This window comes from Orbilia oligospora (assembly GCF_000225545.1).
Source record: "Orbilia oligospora ATCC 24927 unplaced genomic scaffold scaffold00004, whole genome shotgun sequence".
Taxonomy (NCBI): Eukaryota; Fungi; Ascomycota; class Orbiliomycetes; order Orbiliales; family Orbiliaceae; genus Orbilia; species Orbilia oligospora.
The window spans coordinates 2,106,836-2,121,343 of record NW_011645561.1 but is presented as its reverse complement, the minus strand read 5'-3'; the positions used below and the strand labels follow the sequence as shown (position 1 = coordinate 2,121,343).

Here is a 14,508-nt window from a genome sequence, read left to right as displayed (position 1 = left end):
AAGGTAAGGCAAGGTAAGACGAAGCAAATCCTAAATGAACGTCAGGCATCAACAGAACAGAGGCCGAGAATGAACAGCCTAGATGTACAGAGCATAGACCTGATGGAATTCCTGCCTTCAGAAAGAAAAAAACGCCACGGGAAGAATATCAAGGAACTATTGCGGATGGTAGGAAAACGGTGCTCGCGGGAGTTTGTACTACAAAACAAAATGCCAATCGAAATGGATAGAGAATAGACGGGTTTTCCTTGGTCGCTTCATAGCTAAATCCAGTGCTGAAAATATTCAAGTGGAACAGAATAGGAATTGGAAAATATGAGGTTTGTTTGGTACTAAAGGTAATAGAGAAAATATCATAATGCTGATGCTTCCGCCGAAATACAGAACACAAAGGACAAAGGAAATTTTGAACGAGCAGAGAGGACCGACGACCTTTGGAAGAGAAAGATGTCTATGCAGAAAAAAGGAGGAGGAAAGAGTAAACGGAGAAGAAGAGGAGAAAGAAAAAACCAGAGAAACCCCGCTAAAGTAGCTCAATACAAAAGGGAAACCGAAACAATAAAAGAAAAAAAGAGAAGGAGAGAGAGAAAGGAAAATGTAGATGAAAATGTTTTGTTTTTTTTGGAGGGGAATGGAGGAGAAGGGAGCGCCTATGTATATATACGTATATATATATGTGAAATAAACCTGATGGGGGTGGTAGGTTCCTTGATTGATTGTGAAGAACGAACGGGAAGATTGGATATCTGAGTTGAAACTGTTCGAAAAGCCGCCAACGTCACGGTCATAATAAGTTGGTTTCATGGTATCGTTGGAAAAACGCGATATCTTTTGAGATCTGCAACACTATCGACGTGCCAGTGACCAGGCGAAGGTTGAGATCCTACTCATCATCGTTTTCGCTGTCCGAGTCGTCGTCATCGTCATCGTCATTGCCTGACATTGTCCACCCGCTGTTCTTGAACTCCTCGACTGCCTTAAGCGATTTTTGAAGGTCGGTCTTCAACGTCTCGACCTGGTTGACATCGGGCTTTCCCTTCAAGAATAGAAAGCTCGAGACTTCGACGATTCGGAGAGATTTCTGCAGCATGTTATCCATGCTTACCAGCAAGTTTCTACAAGCCGGATCCTTGGCGAACATGACAATCCTCCCTTCCCGTTTCATCGATTGGATTTGTTGGGACATCTCGAAGACCATGTCAGTGAATATTTTTTGAATCTCGCCGTCGTACCAGATCGGATTCCGTGATTTTTTTTCCATGAGGCTCTCGAGAATGGTTTTTGCGGACAGTCGACGCTTTTTGGCGGCCGAGGTGGAGAGGGCATCGGACGATTTGACGCTGGTGTCGGTTTTCAGACTGTTTGCGGATGGCTTCGTACGCAAGGGCAATGGGAGCGGTACCGGGGCAGCTATATCACTCGAAACGGCGGCGGCGGCGAGAACTGGTTCCTTTGTCAAGTGTACCTCACCGGCTGTGGCCAAGGGTGGTGTTACGAGGGTGGGTGGCGTCGTCGGTGGGATGCTCGCGACAGAAGTTTGAGCGGTTACCGGAGGTCGAAAAAGGCCTGTCGATGGGGAATCCAGGGCGGGTGTCACGATTCTGGGAATATTAGGTGCCGAAGAGTCGACATTCATCACATCAGCGAGGTCAGGCTTGGGAGGTTGTGGTTGTGGTTGTGGCTGTGGTTGTGATCGTGATTGTGATTGTATATCGAGGTTATCGAGTTTCCTCGCCGGTGGTGAAATAGGGCCGGACGATTTGATATCGGACGGAGGCTCCACGATCTTGGGCATATTGGTAGGGGTGCCAGGTCTTATCCTTTCGTTGGAACCAACGGATTTTCCCGAGTCGTCTTCGGCCAGAATTCGAGAAGCCTCCTTCATCACGACGTCTTCAGCTTGTTTCTTTCTCGCAGCGAGTTTGTAAAGTGGCGTTTTATGTACCCTTTCATCACTTGACGCCGGATCTTCCGGCTTCGCCCTCTTCTGCTGTTTCACAGCGGCCTCCCTTAACTTTTCGATACTCTCCAACCATTTCTCCGTTGTCGTGGTGAGTTTTTCGAGAGCGGCCAGATAGGTCGGGCCGGTCAATGATGACGGACCGGCACCAGGTAAGGAACCGGTTACCCTGACACCTGCACCGGCCATTTTTACCCTCATAGCGGCCGCTCGGGCAGCAGCACTCATCGGTCGACCATAACTGGATATTCCCTCCATTTGGGAGCGCGAACGTGTTGATGCGTATTGTTGATGTTAGTGGTAATGATGATGATGATTGATGATTGATGTTTTGTTGGATAGATGGACGGATGGACGGGGTGGTGGTGATGATGATGGTGGTGATGGTGAAGAAAGGAAGGAAGGAAGGGAGGAAGAAATGAAGAAATGAAGCGAGGGAGGATGTGGAAGAACCAGAAGAGGAAGGATGTTGAATGGGTCGGGGAGGGTTGTCGAGGGGAGGTGTTGAATCAGGCTATATTGTTCCGATCACACAGGACAGGCGGGCAGGGCAGGGCAGACCTGACGGGCAACAGTTAAGCCAAGTCAAGTTGCACGCACGTACATGAGTAAGTAAGTAAGTAAGTAAGTAGATACTTAAATAGAAGAGAGGATGCAGGAAATATCAGATCGAGACGAGATGCAATGGCCCTGGATGGTTTGGTTTGGTTTGGTTTGGTTTGTGAGCGATAAAAAAGACAGGTAGACCAGGCTGTTCGTATGTTTCGGGGGGGTTGAATGCAACGTGCTATGTTGTGCTTGATGTGCTGTGCTGTGCTGTGCTGTGCTGTATGTATGTATGTATGTAATGTATGTAATGTAGGGAAGCAATGTAGGTTATGTTGATGTTGTGCTATGTTTGGGGGGGGAGAGATAGATGCAGAGACCGGGACAGGACAGGACAGGACAGACAGGGCGGAGGGGAATGAATGAATGAATGAATGAATGGATGGGAAGGGGAGAACAGAAGGGAAAGGGACAGCCGACTGTGGTGAGGGATAAAACCCGGCAAGCCCGTTTCTCTGCTGCAAAGAATCAAAAGCCACCCCGGCAATTCAAGAACAAGAACAAGAACAAGAACGAGAACAGTACCCAAAACGAAACCAAGAAAGAAAAAAAAAAAAAAGTCAAAAGTCAAAAGTCAAAAGCTAAAAGCCAAAAGCCAAAAGCCAAAAAGAAAAATGCGAAATGCGAAATGCGAGGGGATGCAAGAGTACCACGACTCAGTCCAGTCTGATCGGTCACTTATGTATTATGTCGCAAGTTGAGTACTCTTTCTTTTTTCTTTTCTTCTTCTGTTTCTGTTTCTGTTTTTTATAAATTATATTTCACAGAGCAGGTATATAAGTGAGTATGTAAAAGGTAAATAGATAAATGGGAAACTATATTTGGTCGGGTGGTCATGGTCATGGCCATGGTTTAAAGGGGGACCGTTCACCATGATATTATAATATACGTAAGAACCGAAGCAAGAAAGCTACCTAAACTACTAACTAAGAAGTACCTAGGTAGAAGACGAATTTTAAAAAGTGGATAGCGTCACAGACACAGACACGGACACAGACACGGACACCACCTAGGTAAGTAAGTACATACTTTTACTATCAGTTGCTCACCTAGTTACTAAAACTAAACAAAGAGAGAGAAAGAGAAAGAGAGAAAGAGAGAAAGAGAGCGAGAGAGCAAGAGAGGGTGTGTGGGAGTGAGAGGAAAAGAAGGCATCGAATTGTGCTCTAACGAACTAGGCGGGAGAACGAGACCGCACCGTTCCCCACCCAGCATCCGCATGGAATCTGCGCTAGCCAGCCCGAGCCTTGCAAGCCGCTCTTGCAACCTTGCAACCCTTGGAGTTTCCCCGTCTCACTAATCTCGTTCGATGCACGTCTTATTACATCCACTCCTTGGTCCATTTGAATTTGAAGGCATTTCCCCAGGCGAGTCTCTTTCTCCCAATAATTGTGACGATATATCCTCGACGTGCATACTGACATACATACTATGTACATACATCGATGCATCCACATATTGACCCTTGGGTACTTACGATGGAGGTACTTATATATGCTCAAGTAGTATATAAGTACCTAGGTATATATATATATATATATATATATATATATATATATATACTCTAATGGGTTTGGCTACAATTATCTACATATAATACATGTCCAACCGCCTGGATCATAACCCAATTATGTAACATACACTCGGCGAGAAACTTCACAGAAGATGCTCTCACAATCACCTGTTTCTCATACCTCGTACATATCTCTCTGTGCTGTTTGCACCTCGTGGTACAAAACATACGTGAGAGTGAGAGTGAGTGAGGAAGAAAAGAAAGAGAAAAAAACCCGAGAAACTAATATCAATCCAGATTCCAACAGTAATGCTTAGCACCAATTGGTGCTGAGGCCAAGCTAACTCATTTCAGCAGATCACCAAAGGATATCAGGAAAAAGCGTGGAAGGCGGATCGAGGAGGGAAGAAGCGGAGAGGGTGGAGCTGGGTCGAGACGATTGGAGCAAGGACATGGCATTTTCATTGTCTGAGACGGAATGCCTGTTGCGAGACTCACCGTCAGAACCCTAAATCAACAAGATCTATGCTGGATGGAATGGAATATCCATAACCTACTTACATACAACCCGGGGAGAAAAGAAAAGGAAAAATTTTTATGAAAAACAAAACTTCCGACACCGACATCTCCATTTGCGGCTGTTGCAATTCGCCTTCAAACTACTCCGTACGAAATTTGGCGCATCCAACCTAAATCTGGAGACCGAATAACATCCACACATGCTATTGCGTGGTTCGTCTAAAACTCGATTCTCCGTGGCAGAACCCGTCGTTACTTTGGAGAAATAAATTACGATTTGGGTCGACTGGCATGAATTTCAAAAGCCATTTACCGAGAGAAGCGAGCCGATCCCGTTTGGGTAAAAAGTTCCCTGACCCTCCTTTCTTATTCTCGTCCGAAGGCCTGTCATGTGCGGGTGTGGGGGCCCCTTCCGAGTGGTCAGAGCACAGAGTGTATCATCACCCTGTCCCCACTTCTTGTGATTTGCCCAGACTCTGAAGTTTGCCGCTACTTTCTCCCCTTCACAGTCGACAGACGCGAAGACGCAAGAACACGTATCGATGGTCGAACGCTGGAAGAATCCACGGTGACAGCCGCAATTGACTTCACTTCGTCTATTTTTCCTGCACTGCGCTGCGCTGCACTGCACTGCACGAGATATATACATACATAGTACGTACATACATACATGCAGCATCTTCCCTACCAATTTGTATTCCAATCGAGGTCGATCACATCGTATAAGATGTGGAGCAGGTTAAAATTAACAAGGCCTTTTGGAAGGAGCTGACGACTCTAGCCAGACAACCTTCCTGGGGAGATATACTATGTATGCACCCAGACGAGCTAACGCAATAGTATACACTTCTATGTATGACCAAGGCCTCGACCTTCGAGCCTCTTCCCCTCCCGGTCTCTAAAACATACTTTTAAACGCAGATCAGTGGTATCGGTAATACAATTACTTCACCGCTAGCCTATTCCGCTAGGCTTGAGTAATAAGCTTCTCAAGCCCGTGGCCCGTTAACATCGACAATTAACTGTTTGAACGTGTTTTCCATTCAGAATAGGTGCCTAGAGGATGAGGATACAATTGATGATGCTAACAGCTCAAAGCCCTACGGAAACTGAATCCGGTTGATCATGCACTGTATTCCCCCAAGCTTCGCATGCAGATCTCTCAAACAAGTGCCAAGGCCAGCTGCACACCTGAACATTGTGACCTGTTTATGCAATTAGCAAGGGACTTCCAAGAGGCAGCGATTTCCACCATCTCCATAGAGAGTGGAAGAGCTCACATCTTTCAAAGAAAATTTCTCAAAAAGGTGGTCCTTTTTTTTTCTCTCGTTATTTGCGGGAGGAATAAGTTTGGTAAGGTAGCCGAACTCGGGAACTTGCTTGTTTGAACTGAACACGGAAGGGAAGCGGATATCCGGATAAGAATAGCGCCTCAATTCCAACCGAGCCAAGTCTCTTCCAAAGATGGCAGGCAATCGAAGTCTGCCTTTCCTTACCCTTCCCTGCAATACCTGACAGGTTCCTTTTTCTTTTTGCCTTCCTGTCACGATCCGTCGATTTTAACTCAGTGCAGCTACCCAAAAAAAAAAAAAAAAAAAAAAAGAATTGCCAACAAACCGTTTCATGAAATCACCCTCACCCAAACCTTGCTCTATCGGATAATTCGATTTGATGAATATGAAACCGATCAATACTACGATCTACAATTATAAACTTTTATGAGTAAATTCCGTCTAGTTTAAGACGTTAATACCCGTCATCGCAGGGAATACTCACTTTAATCGGCGAAGCTAAATGAGGGACTTGTATAATTGGGGCTCTAGATTAAAATACCACCGCTAACAAAAGCGTTTTCGTATCGCAGCCCGGTTACAGAAAGTGACAATCGCCCTACCTATTCCATTCGATTCAATCACATTGATGGCGACATGTTAGCATCGTTACCCTTGCTAACAGAAACATCAAAAGAATATGTAGTTACTTAAGTACATATTAGGTCGTAACAAAAAATAAAAAACTACCGGGTATAGAGACTAATTTTTGCCAAAGCCGTGCAGGGTCACCTATTTCTTGCATACAACCGCCTTACCCCACCAAAAAAACGAAAATAGGGAAGGGCAAAAAAAAGATCTGGTCCTATTAGAATTGTTGAAAGTCGAATGATCCCTCCGTTTCACCCAGTGTGATAAGTTTTCACGCAGATGCATATGTAGAACGCATTCAATGTGATTTCTCAAACGGCGCATGATCATAAGGCCCAAGCCAAGACATAGTTATCCATTAAAGTGACAGCCGGGCTGAGCCTCGCTGAAAAGTATCGAATGCAATACACAAGTATACCTAAATGACAAGAAGAAGAATAAAAGGATAGCTTTTCGACAACGATAGAACCCTTGATTTGAAGGTTTGAAAATTTGTGTTAAATTACATTTAAGAATAAAACACATCTCCAGATTAGGCAATTTGCTTTTTATAAAGTATCCAAATCAGGCAAATCGAGGACGACATGCAACACCCCAACACACACGCACACACATGCTGGTATAGCCTGAGATCTCATCACAGGGGCTGACGCAATTCCCTCGAAGCAAAAAGGTATGTACCAGGCTCCCTTGGTTTCGTTAATAAACCAATCCATCGAGCCTTTTGGTTCCTATTGGGCTAAGGTTAACGGTTGGCTCTGCTGTGCAATACGAGCCTGCACAACACCTTACATGCGAAGAACATGGGCGTTAAGATGCATATGCCGTTTAAGGCTCTTTGGCATCTTAGTGAAATCTAAACGTTATCCAGTCACACTGCATTGTCCAGGTGTTCTCTTCTTACCGTGTAATTTTGTCGCAAAATTACAGGCTGATCCCCGCCTAATCATTTATTAAAACTCTTAGCGTTAGCACTTCACACTATTCTGTGGTACTATATTCAGGTTCTAACCAGGCCCGATCCCGAACTAAAAAGTTATCACAATGCTTAAAGTTTAGGAAATGGCGAAGTAGCCAATAAAGCGCGACGATTTCGGGAGTCAATGGAACTATTTTCGATATAGGCTACATCTCCAGACACCGGTTGTCTCAATATATCGCATGAATTCACAGGATGAAGATAGCCGACTAGCAAGTTTTCGGAGCAAATGTGCAGCAGCCGTGCCAAAATCTCGCAGACCTCTATTCCATTGGACTCGGCTTCGGAAAGCGGCCTCTGAAGACAGCCCGCTATTAGACGCTATGATATTAAACTAGATCCTTCTGCCAGACTCCTCCGTCAATTATTGTACCCGGAACGGGTTTGCATAGGCGGCTGCCAGTTGGCACAGGAAAGAGGGGTTAAAATCCAAATGTGAAAGAGTGATATGCAGCGTAGTCTGAGCCAAAGGAAATTCGCGCTGCAACTGTGGGTCTACCGACCCATTCAAGTTTTTTTATTTATTTTTCATTTTTCCGATGCTGTGCCGAAGTAATCTCTCCAGTAAATATCTCAAAAAGTAAAAGTAGTCGAGCTCAGAACACTAGAATGGAAAATTAGGAAATGATACCTCGTGACCCCCTTCCAAAATATGATGGATATTTCCGACTACATGCATTCGAATAAATCCAAAAAGGATTATTCCGCTTTCGTTATAAAAATTTGAGGAGATCACTTTTGGTTACGGACGGACCGTATGCTGTCGATCTAAGACTCTCCTTATCTACCGATTCCCCACAGTCTCGCTAATAACAGGAAAATGCGGGGCGAACTAAAAAAAAAAAAAAAAGACTCCGTAGGATTGCAAACGAAAAAAAACTTTAAAAAGTATGAAGAAACGAGTTGCCGGCACTCAGAATCGAACTGAGGCTGTATCGGGAGTGTATTACCTTTCGGTCTCCACAACGATACGTACTAACCACTATACTATGCCGGCTTCGTTAGAGATCGCTATTCTAAATTGACGTAATAGACTCATCTAGCCTATCGGTAACTAAACTTAGATAATGGGACTGTTTAATGCCCGAACACCTGTGGCTTGAGGCATACAAAATCAAACAGATTCATGAGACTGTCAAACAGTCGGGATACCATTTAGTTGTGTTGCATAATGTGGTATTTTGACATCAACGCAAGTCTCGTAACTAGCAGAACTGGCGCTTCCCATCGAATCGATGCATCGCATCAGAGATAATAAGCCCTTTGCCAGCCGAAATCAATAGCGATGAGAACAGCCTTCAGAATTGAAATAGGTGGATTACTTATCTACATATTAAAACTCTTGAAATGATCTAATCTCTGTCCCTTGAGTAGTCGGGTGTGAGTAAGCTGATTCTAAATGCGCGCCTGGATTCGAGGCCGGCCATCTTCCCTGCACATAACCTGAAGCATATACTGCACTGTAGTTATATATTAAAGTACACACGCTTAAGAGCAACTAGAAGCTATAGAACAATTGTAAGTGTCATGTCTTTGTTGTCTTCATTTGCGTGACGTTTTCATACTGCCAGCTTCAAACAGCTTGGGGTATACTGGTGGCAGCACTGCCACCATGAAGACACAAGCCCCAGGAGCCCTACAGACGCGGATATGTACGTAAGTAAGTAAGTAGCGTTCGATAACCGTCCACAAAATTAAAACCACCTCACCCTACAGGCCCACTTATCTCGTCTACCTCTAACTCATCATCCATCAATCATCATACCTCGATCCATATGGCCATAGCAATGTGGATTTACTAGAGTGCCATCAGAATCAGGCTCCGACGAGACTATATTATATCAAAATATATCTCACACCATGGCTTCTAACTATGGCTCTTCTATCCAAATTCCTGCCTATTCCCTCCCCGTTGGCACAGGATCGCTCCCTTTGCTCCACGAGCAAACCCATATCGACAAAGTCCGTGAGGCTATTTCCAATACGTCAGACAAATTCATATATAACTACTTTGTTTCCATGGGAGAATCCGCCATCACTATGCAATTACGCTTGTTGGCTAAGAAAGTAGGTGCTGGTAGCATCACATCTAACAAGTCCTGGAAAGTACTGCTCTCCCAACTCCCTATAGATAGATCATTGCCCTTTATCAGTAGCGAATTGGCTATCTTCTGGCCCCCGATGCTGGTTTCGCCCTTGTATACTTTCGGACCATCTGAAACTGATAAGCTGACATAACCGCCCGCAGACTATTCGCGACACCATTCTGTCTGAAGAACAACTAGTCATCCTTTCGGAACACTATCGTCTACGTGAACATCTTCTCCCGGATCACAGGAGACGCAAGCGATGGATGAATACGAAAGCCTATACCTCAAAGCTCTTCTTGGTATACATAGCCGGATATATACAGTCCCTCAAGCCTAGATCCCCATTGAAGTGGCTGAGTTGTACGATGGTCGTCCTTATCAATGGTATGATTGACGAATGCCTCGACAGAAGGGTCCAGATCGGGGTTCCAAAACTTGTACAGGAGCTTCCCGATGGTTCAATGGGTGCAAGTCCTACTAGTAGTCAAGAAGTATGTCTGTATTCCCTCATATAATCCCTAATTGAACAATAGAGAGTAACCAACGATGAGATTTAGAAATCATTTACTACCTCGGACGCCGCTGAGACCAACCCTGTAGAAGGGCCTAGTAACCGCCCGACTATAAACCAGCTACTAGAGCAAGGGTGGAAGTATTCTGAATCGATGGTAAACATTTCAGGTCGGCCTTTCTGGCACGTTGTATTGTTCACCGAAAGTATTGAGCCTATTTCTGTCGTGAGAGAAACTCTAGACCAGGCCAAGTACGAAGCCACAGAGGCGGCAGGAAAGCTATACTCAAAAGATTCTACTTAAGGTTTTTTCTATTACTTCTAACCCCGCCTCTATCTTTCTTCTTCTTTCTCTTCCCTCGCAAGGTTTTGCAATCGTTTAAATGAACCTCAGGACCCCGAACCATTAGTATAAGGTTTATTATCCATGTTTCTATTATTATTCCCAACGATCGTACATGTGCACATAAATCAAAAGACGTCTATATATATAAAGCACAAGCACATCGCTAAATGGTGTTTAGAACCACACATGAATCCCATTTCATCCGTATAACTTTCAGCCTCAGTTTTTCAACTCCTCCTCTGTCGGGCCGAATTGCAAGACCTTCCCGTACCCTAGCCACCCGAAAAACTCAATCCCTAGGCGTACAAGCGTTGGCATTGGTGGAAATATTTCTTTCTCCTTCTTATTAAAATGCCTTAGCTGATAGGATGTCCCCCAAACCATCCCCTGCTTCTTAAGTTCTTCGAAAACAGCTTTCTCGATTTTATTATTGCACTCTTCCAGAACCGTAGGAGGCACTCTCCGTGCGTATAAGGAGGACAAAGTCTCTTCTTTCTGAAGATGGGGAAGCAAGACTTCTATCAGTCGCTCCGTGGTGGAGGAGATTTCCTCGCCTGGCCATGCGGGTGAACCTTCGCCGCCCTTGAGATGCGTTTCCGCAGTTTTAACATACTCCAAGTTCTGGTGAAGTAATCGCTCGATTTCTTCATGCTCGTGGCTTGACTCTGTAAAGTCAACGTATGGTTTCATTATGGGGAAAAATATTTCCTCTTCGTGATGATGATGACCATCCAGGGTTTCGAAAGTCATTTTAGCATATTCGAGGAAGGCGGCACGTTTTGTAGGTTCGATATTTCGAGCTTGACGGGCTACTGCGCGAAGGCTACGGCGGATAAGGCTATGTATTGTGAACAATCCAACCAGAAGTGCGACTATGTAGAGTTTGAGTCAACTTAGTATACGTCCCGCCCGAAATTCTCTATTGCCAATTGATCAATTTTAAGGAGGAGCATACCGACGGGGTCCTTCATGTCAACTGTAGCAGCGCTCAGATTATATTTATCAATCTTTATCGTCTCGACCGGTTCCGGGAATTTGTCGGCGTTCAGGTCATTGTATTCAAGCACTTGTTCCTTTGAGGCGGCCATGGTGTGCGTATCAATACTATAAGTACTAGATAGATGCGAAAGATAAAGAGTATGCCGCTGTTTTGATATGTATCAAGTTTTAAAGCTGATAGGGAGTTTAAATTCCAAACTTTCGATTCCGACTATATATATATATATATATATATATTGTTTGATATAGAGGTATATTATAATATTCTGAAATTCCAAGATGCAAACTGCCAATTTCTATTCCTAAATACAATTTATGTGTTTTGCTAGCAGGTACGCCTTTTATATAATTATTTGCTAGCAGGAAACTTATGTCCATTGATTAACGTTAAGCCCCATAGCACAGCCATGGAAATTTTTGATCTCAGTATTCTTAGTTCTCGATTGCGCAAGCGAGGTTACCATGCATGCTCTTGCGACGGCTTCCCTACAGAGTAGAGTTGCTTCCAAGAAATTACCTGTTTCGGCATTCTATACGTTGCAGTCGCTTCCCAGCCCAAAATCAACCTGGAATGGGTAAAGTATCCCGACTCTTGGCCAATTGGTCATGCCCAGGGCTGAGAAGCGGATTCGCACGGAACATGCAAGCTGACTCAAGGCATTAATCAAAATCAGAGGAGAACAGTGCTTCGGCCCATAGGAAAGCTTGGATTACTTTGTCATGGTCTGTGTGGACCGAGGTCTAGTTTGGCTATGATGTAGAGCTCAAGCTTTGGAGGATCGATTAATATTGGGTTGGATTAGAATACTAACTCGGGGTTTTTCATCCCGCTAGCATCGCCGCCTTGGATTTCAAATAGTACGAGATGTGGAGATTGCGAAATTTATGGCAATGCTTCCCGTTCCCTCCAAGCCGGGCTTGCGCTCGTGCTTGTGAAGCTTGAAAATGAAAATACATATTATATTATTATATCGCATATACTGTATTGATATCGCTAGCTAGAATATGTCCTCCAAGACCCCCCCCCCCCAAGACGCCTTGATCGGCTTAAGACAATTTTTCCATCGTTGCACAAGGCTCGAAACGGGTGTCGGTGACACAAAATCTGATTTTTTGTACTACCTCAGATCGTGTGTTGATGTGTTGATGTGTTGTAGATCTAACCGCATGAGGAAAACGACCATAACCACCTGACCTCAGCATCTCCACTCCGCTAAGGCTACCCCTCGTTGCCTCCACGTTTCTCGAGGCCCAGAATATCCTGCCCGGCATGTTTTCTCCCTTCTAACAAACAGAAAATGTTCCTTTTCGCGTCGCCAATTCTCCAAAGTTGGCCTTCATCCGTCTTAATCCGCACGGCCGGAAGCTAACTTAACTGTCATCCTTAACATCTGTCAATTTATTCTTACCCGCGAATTAACCTTATTTCGATGTCAATGATGTTCAATAACCATGTGTCTTTTTCGACCCCGCAACACTTTTTACTTGATAGTTTCTTTCGTTCTTAATTCTTGATTTTTATCGTTCTTACTGTCCATCCTGCATAGATTACGTAAATACTCAGGGCCGTAACAACAGCTGGGATGAGCCTGATGTTCAACCTCCTCGCGTCGAGGATTACAGAGCGCTCTTGCAGGTAAAGTTTGATTACATCTGGAGCTTTAATGTCTCTACCGATCTAGCCTTTATCAGGACATGAAGAGTATGCCTGACGAAATCACTTTTCATAAATGGGCAGCACTGAAGCCTTTTCTTTCTCTTGTTGGATTCAACACCCTGTCCTCTCATATGATCTGGAGCTAGCTCCAAGCCGGATTCATTCATTCCTGTTGGAATCAATATTTCCCGGTGTCGGTACTCTCAGTTCGATCATGATCGCTACCAGGGGGGGGGAGTATAGGGTCCTTCCTAAAACCCTCTCCTAGATATATCCCTAGGAATATACACTGGAACATATTTTTAATATAAATATAGAGTAATCACTTAGTAGCCTTATTCGTAGAAACAGAAAGAACATCACATCTGTGCAATTATGATACCATCGAGCCCTCCTTTGAAAGGATCACATTCCGAAACGCAGGGCGAGTGAAGAGAGTGGCCAAAGCAATTATAAAGATCTTCTGACGATAAAATTGCCCATGTGCCTTAGTCTCCTCGCTCCATTTCTTCCATAGTTTGCATAAAACAATCAACGGAAGGCAGAAAGAATGCTATCGGGATCTACAAGTTGTAACAGCGGATCCTTCCTCTAGTCGCACCTGGAAGACTAGTTCATATGTAGACCGAGAGTTATAGGAATGCAAGGTTGCACAGGATGATACAAAAAGTTTGTGTTTTCGAACATAAGACGCCACCAGCCTCTGGGTCATGGGTCGTAATCATAACTTGATCGGGCTCGGACGGGCAACTGGTCTCGCTGCGGACGGCCCACAATTTCACCAAAGGAGCCAATAATACATAACATCCCACCTATTCATTCGAGCATGCATTTTATAAAATCCCAAGTTCTCGTGTCTGGCAAGGTTTGTTATAAAAACTCTTTCTATTAGTGGCCTAGAGCGGAAATGCCGTTCTCACTACTCGAGACAGCCTATGTGTCCGGATTGTCTGACTTGAATGCAAACTTTCAGGATACACGGGCTGAAACGGTGAATTGTCCAAAATTAATTTCGTAAGCCGATGTTGTCTTTCTTTTCCTGTCCAAGTGTTACCCCGCCTTGGTTTTCCATGCTGTTGTCAATTCTGATCAGATCGAGATCTTAACTTTGCAATTGCCGCATACAAGCTATCACATTTTAATATTTTCCCATTCACACACACAGGATAGAGTTACTACAACATCTCAACAAAACCATACCGTACGAATATGATAGATGATAACTATTGGGTAAAGATAAACTCGACGGGTGCTTGATTTCTGCACATGCACAGTTTGCTCGAGTTATGGAGGCATACATAAAAGTCAAGTCAACCAGAAGAAAGTTAAATATGTTATGACTATATACTAGGCATTCCCTGGTTAGCCGAAATAACACTCCCCGGTCTCCCAAACAAAAAACAAAA

The 14,508-nt window shown here is 44.3% G+C and overlaps 3 protein-coding genes across 3 annotated transcripts; 1 reads left to right on the top strand and 2 right to left on the bottom strand.

Annotated features, from left to right (window-relative positions):
• Window positions 1-883: 883 nt before the first annotated feature.
• AOL_s00004g617 (uncharacterized protein) lies at window positions 884-2,218 on the bottom strand (the record flags this gene model as incomplete). Its single annotated transcript, XM_011119266.1, has 1 exon — window positions 884-2,218. The coding sequence occupies one exon, from the start codon at window positions 2,216-2,218 to the stop codon at window positions 884-886; it is 1,335 nt and encodes a 444-aa protein (XP_011117568.1).
• Window positions 2,219-9,359: 7,141 nt separating this feature from the next.
• Window positions 9,360-10,404, top strand: AOL_s00004g616 (uncharacterized protein; the record flags this gene model as incomplete). The annotated part of the gene is made up of 3 exons (XM_011119265.1): window positions 9,360-9,686; window positions 9,748-10,080; window positions 10,147-10,404. The coding sequence occupies 3 exons, from the start codon at window positions 9,360-9,362 to the stop codon at window positions 10,402-10,404; spliced, it is 918 nt and encodes a 305-aa protein (XP_011117567.1).
• A 261-nt stretch (window positions 10,405-10,665) lies between these two features.
• Window positions 10,666-11,534, bottom strand: AOL_s00004g615 (uncharacterized protein; the record flags this gene model as incomplete). Its single annotated transcript, XM_011119264.1, has 2 exons — window positions 10,666-11,318; window positions 11,402-11,534. The coding sequence occupies 2 exons, from the start codon at window positions 11,532-11,534 to the stop codon at window positions 10,666-10,668; spliced, it is 786 nt and encodes a 261-aa protein (XP_011117566.1).
• Between the last annotated feature and the right edge of the window lie 2,974 nt (window positions 11,535-14,508).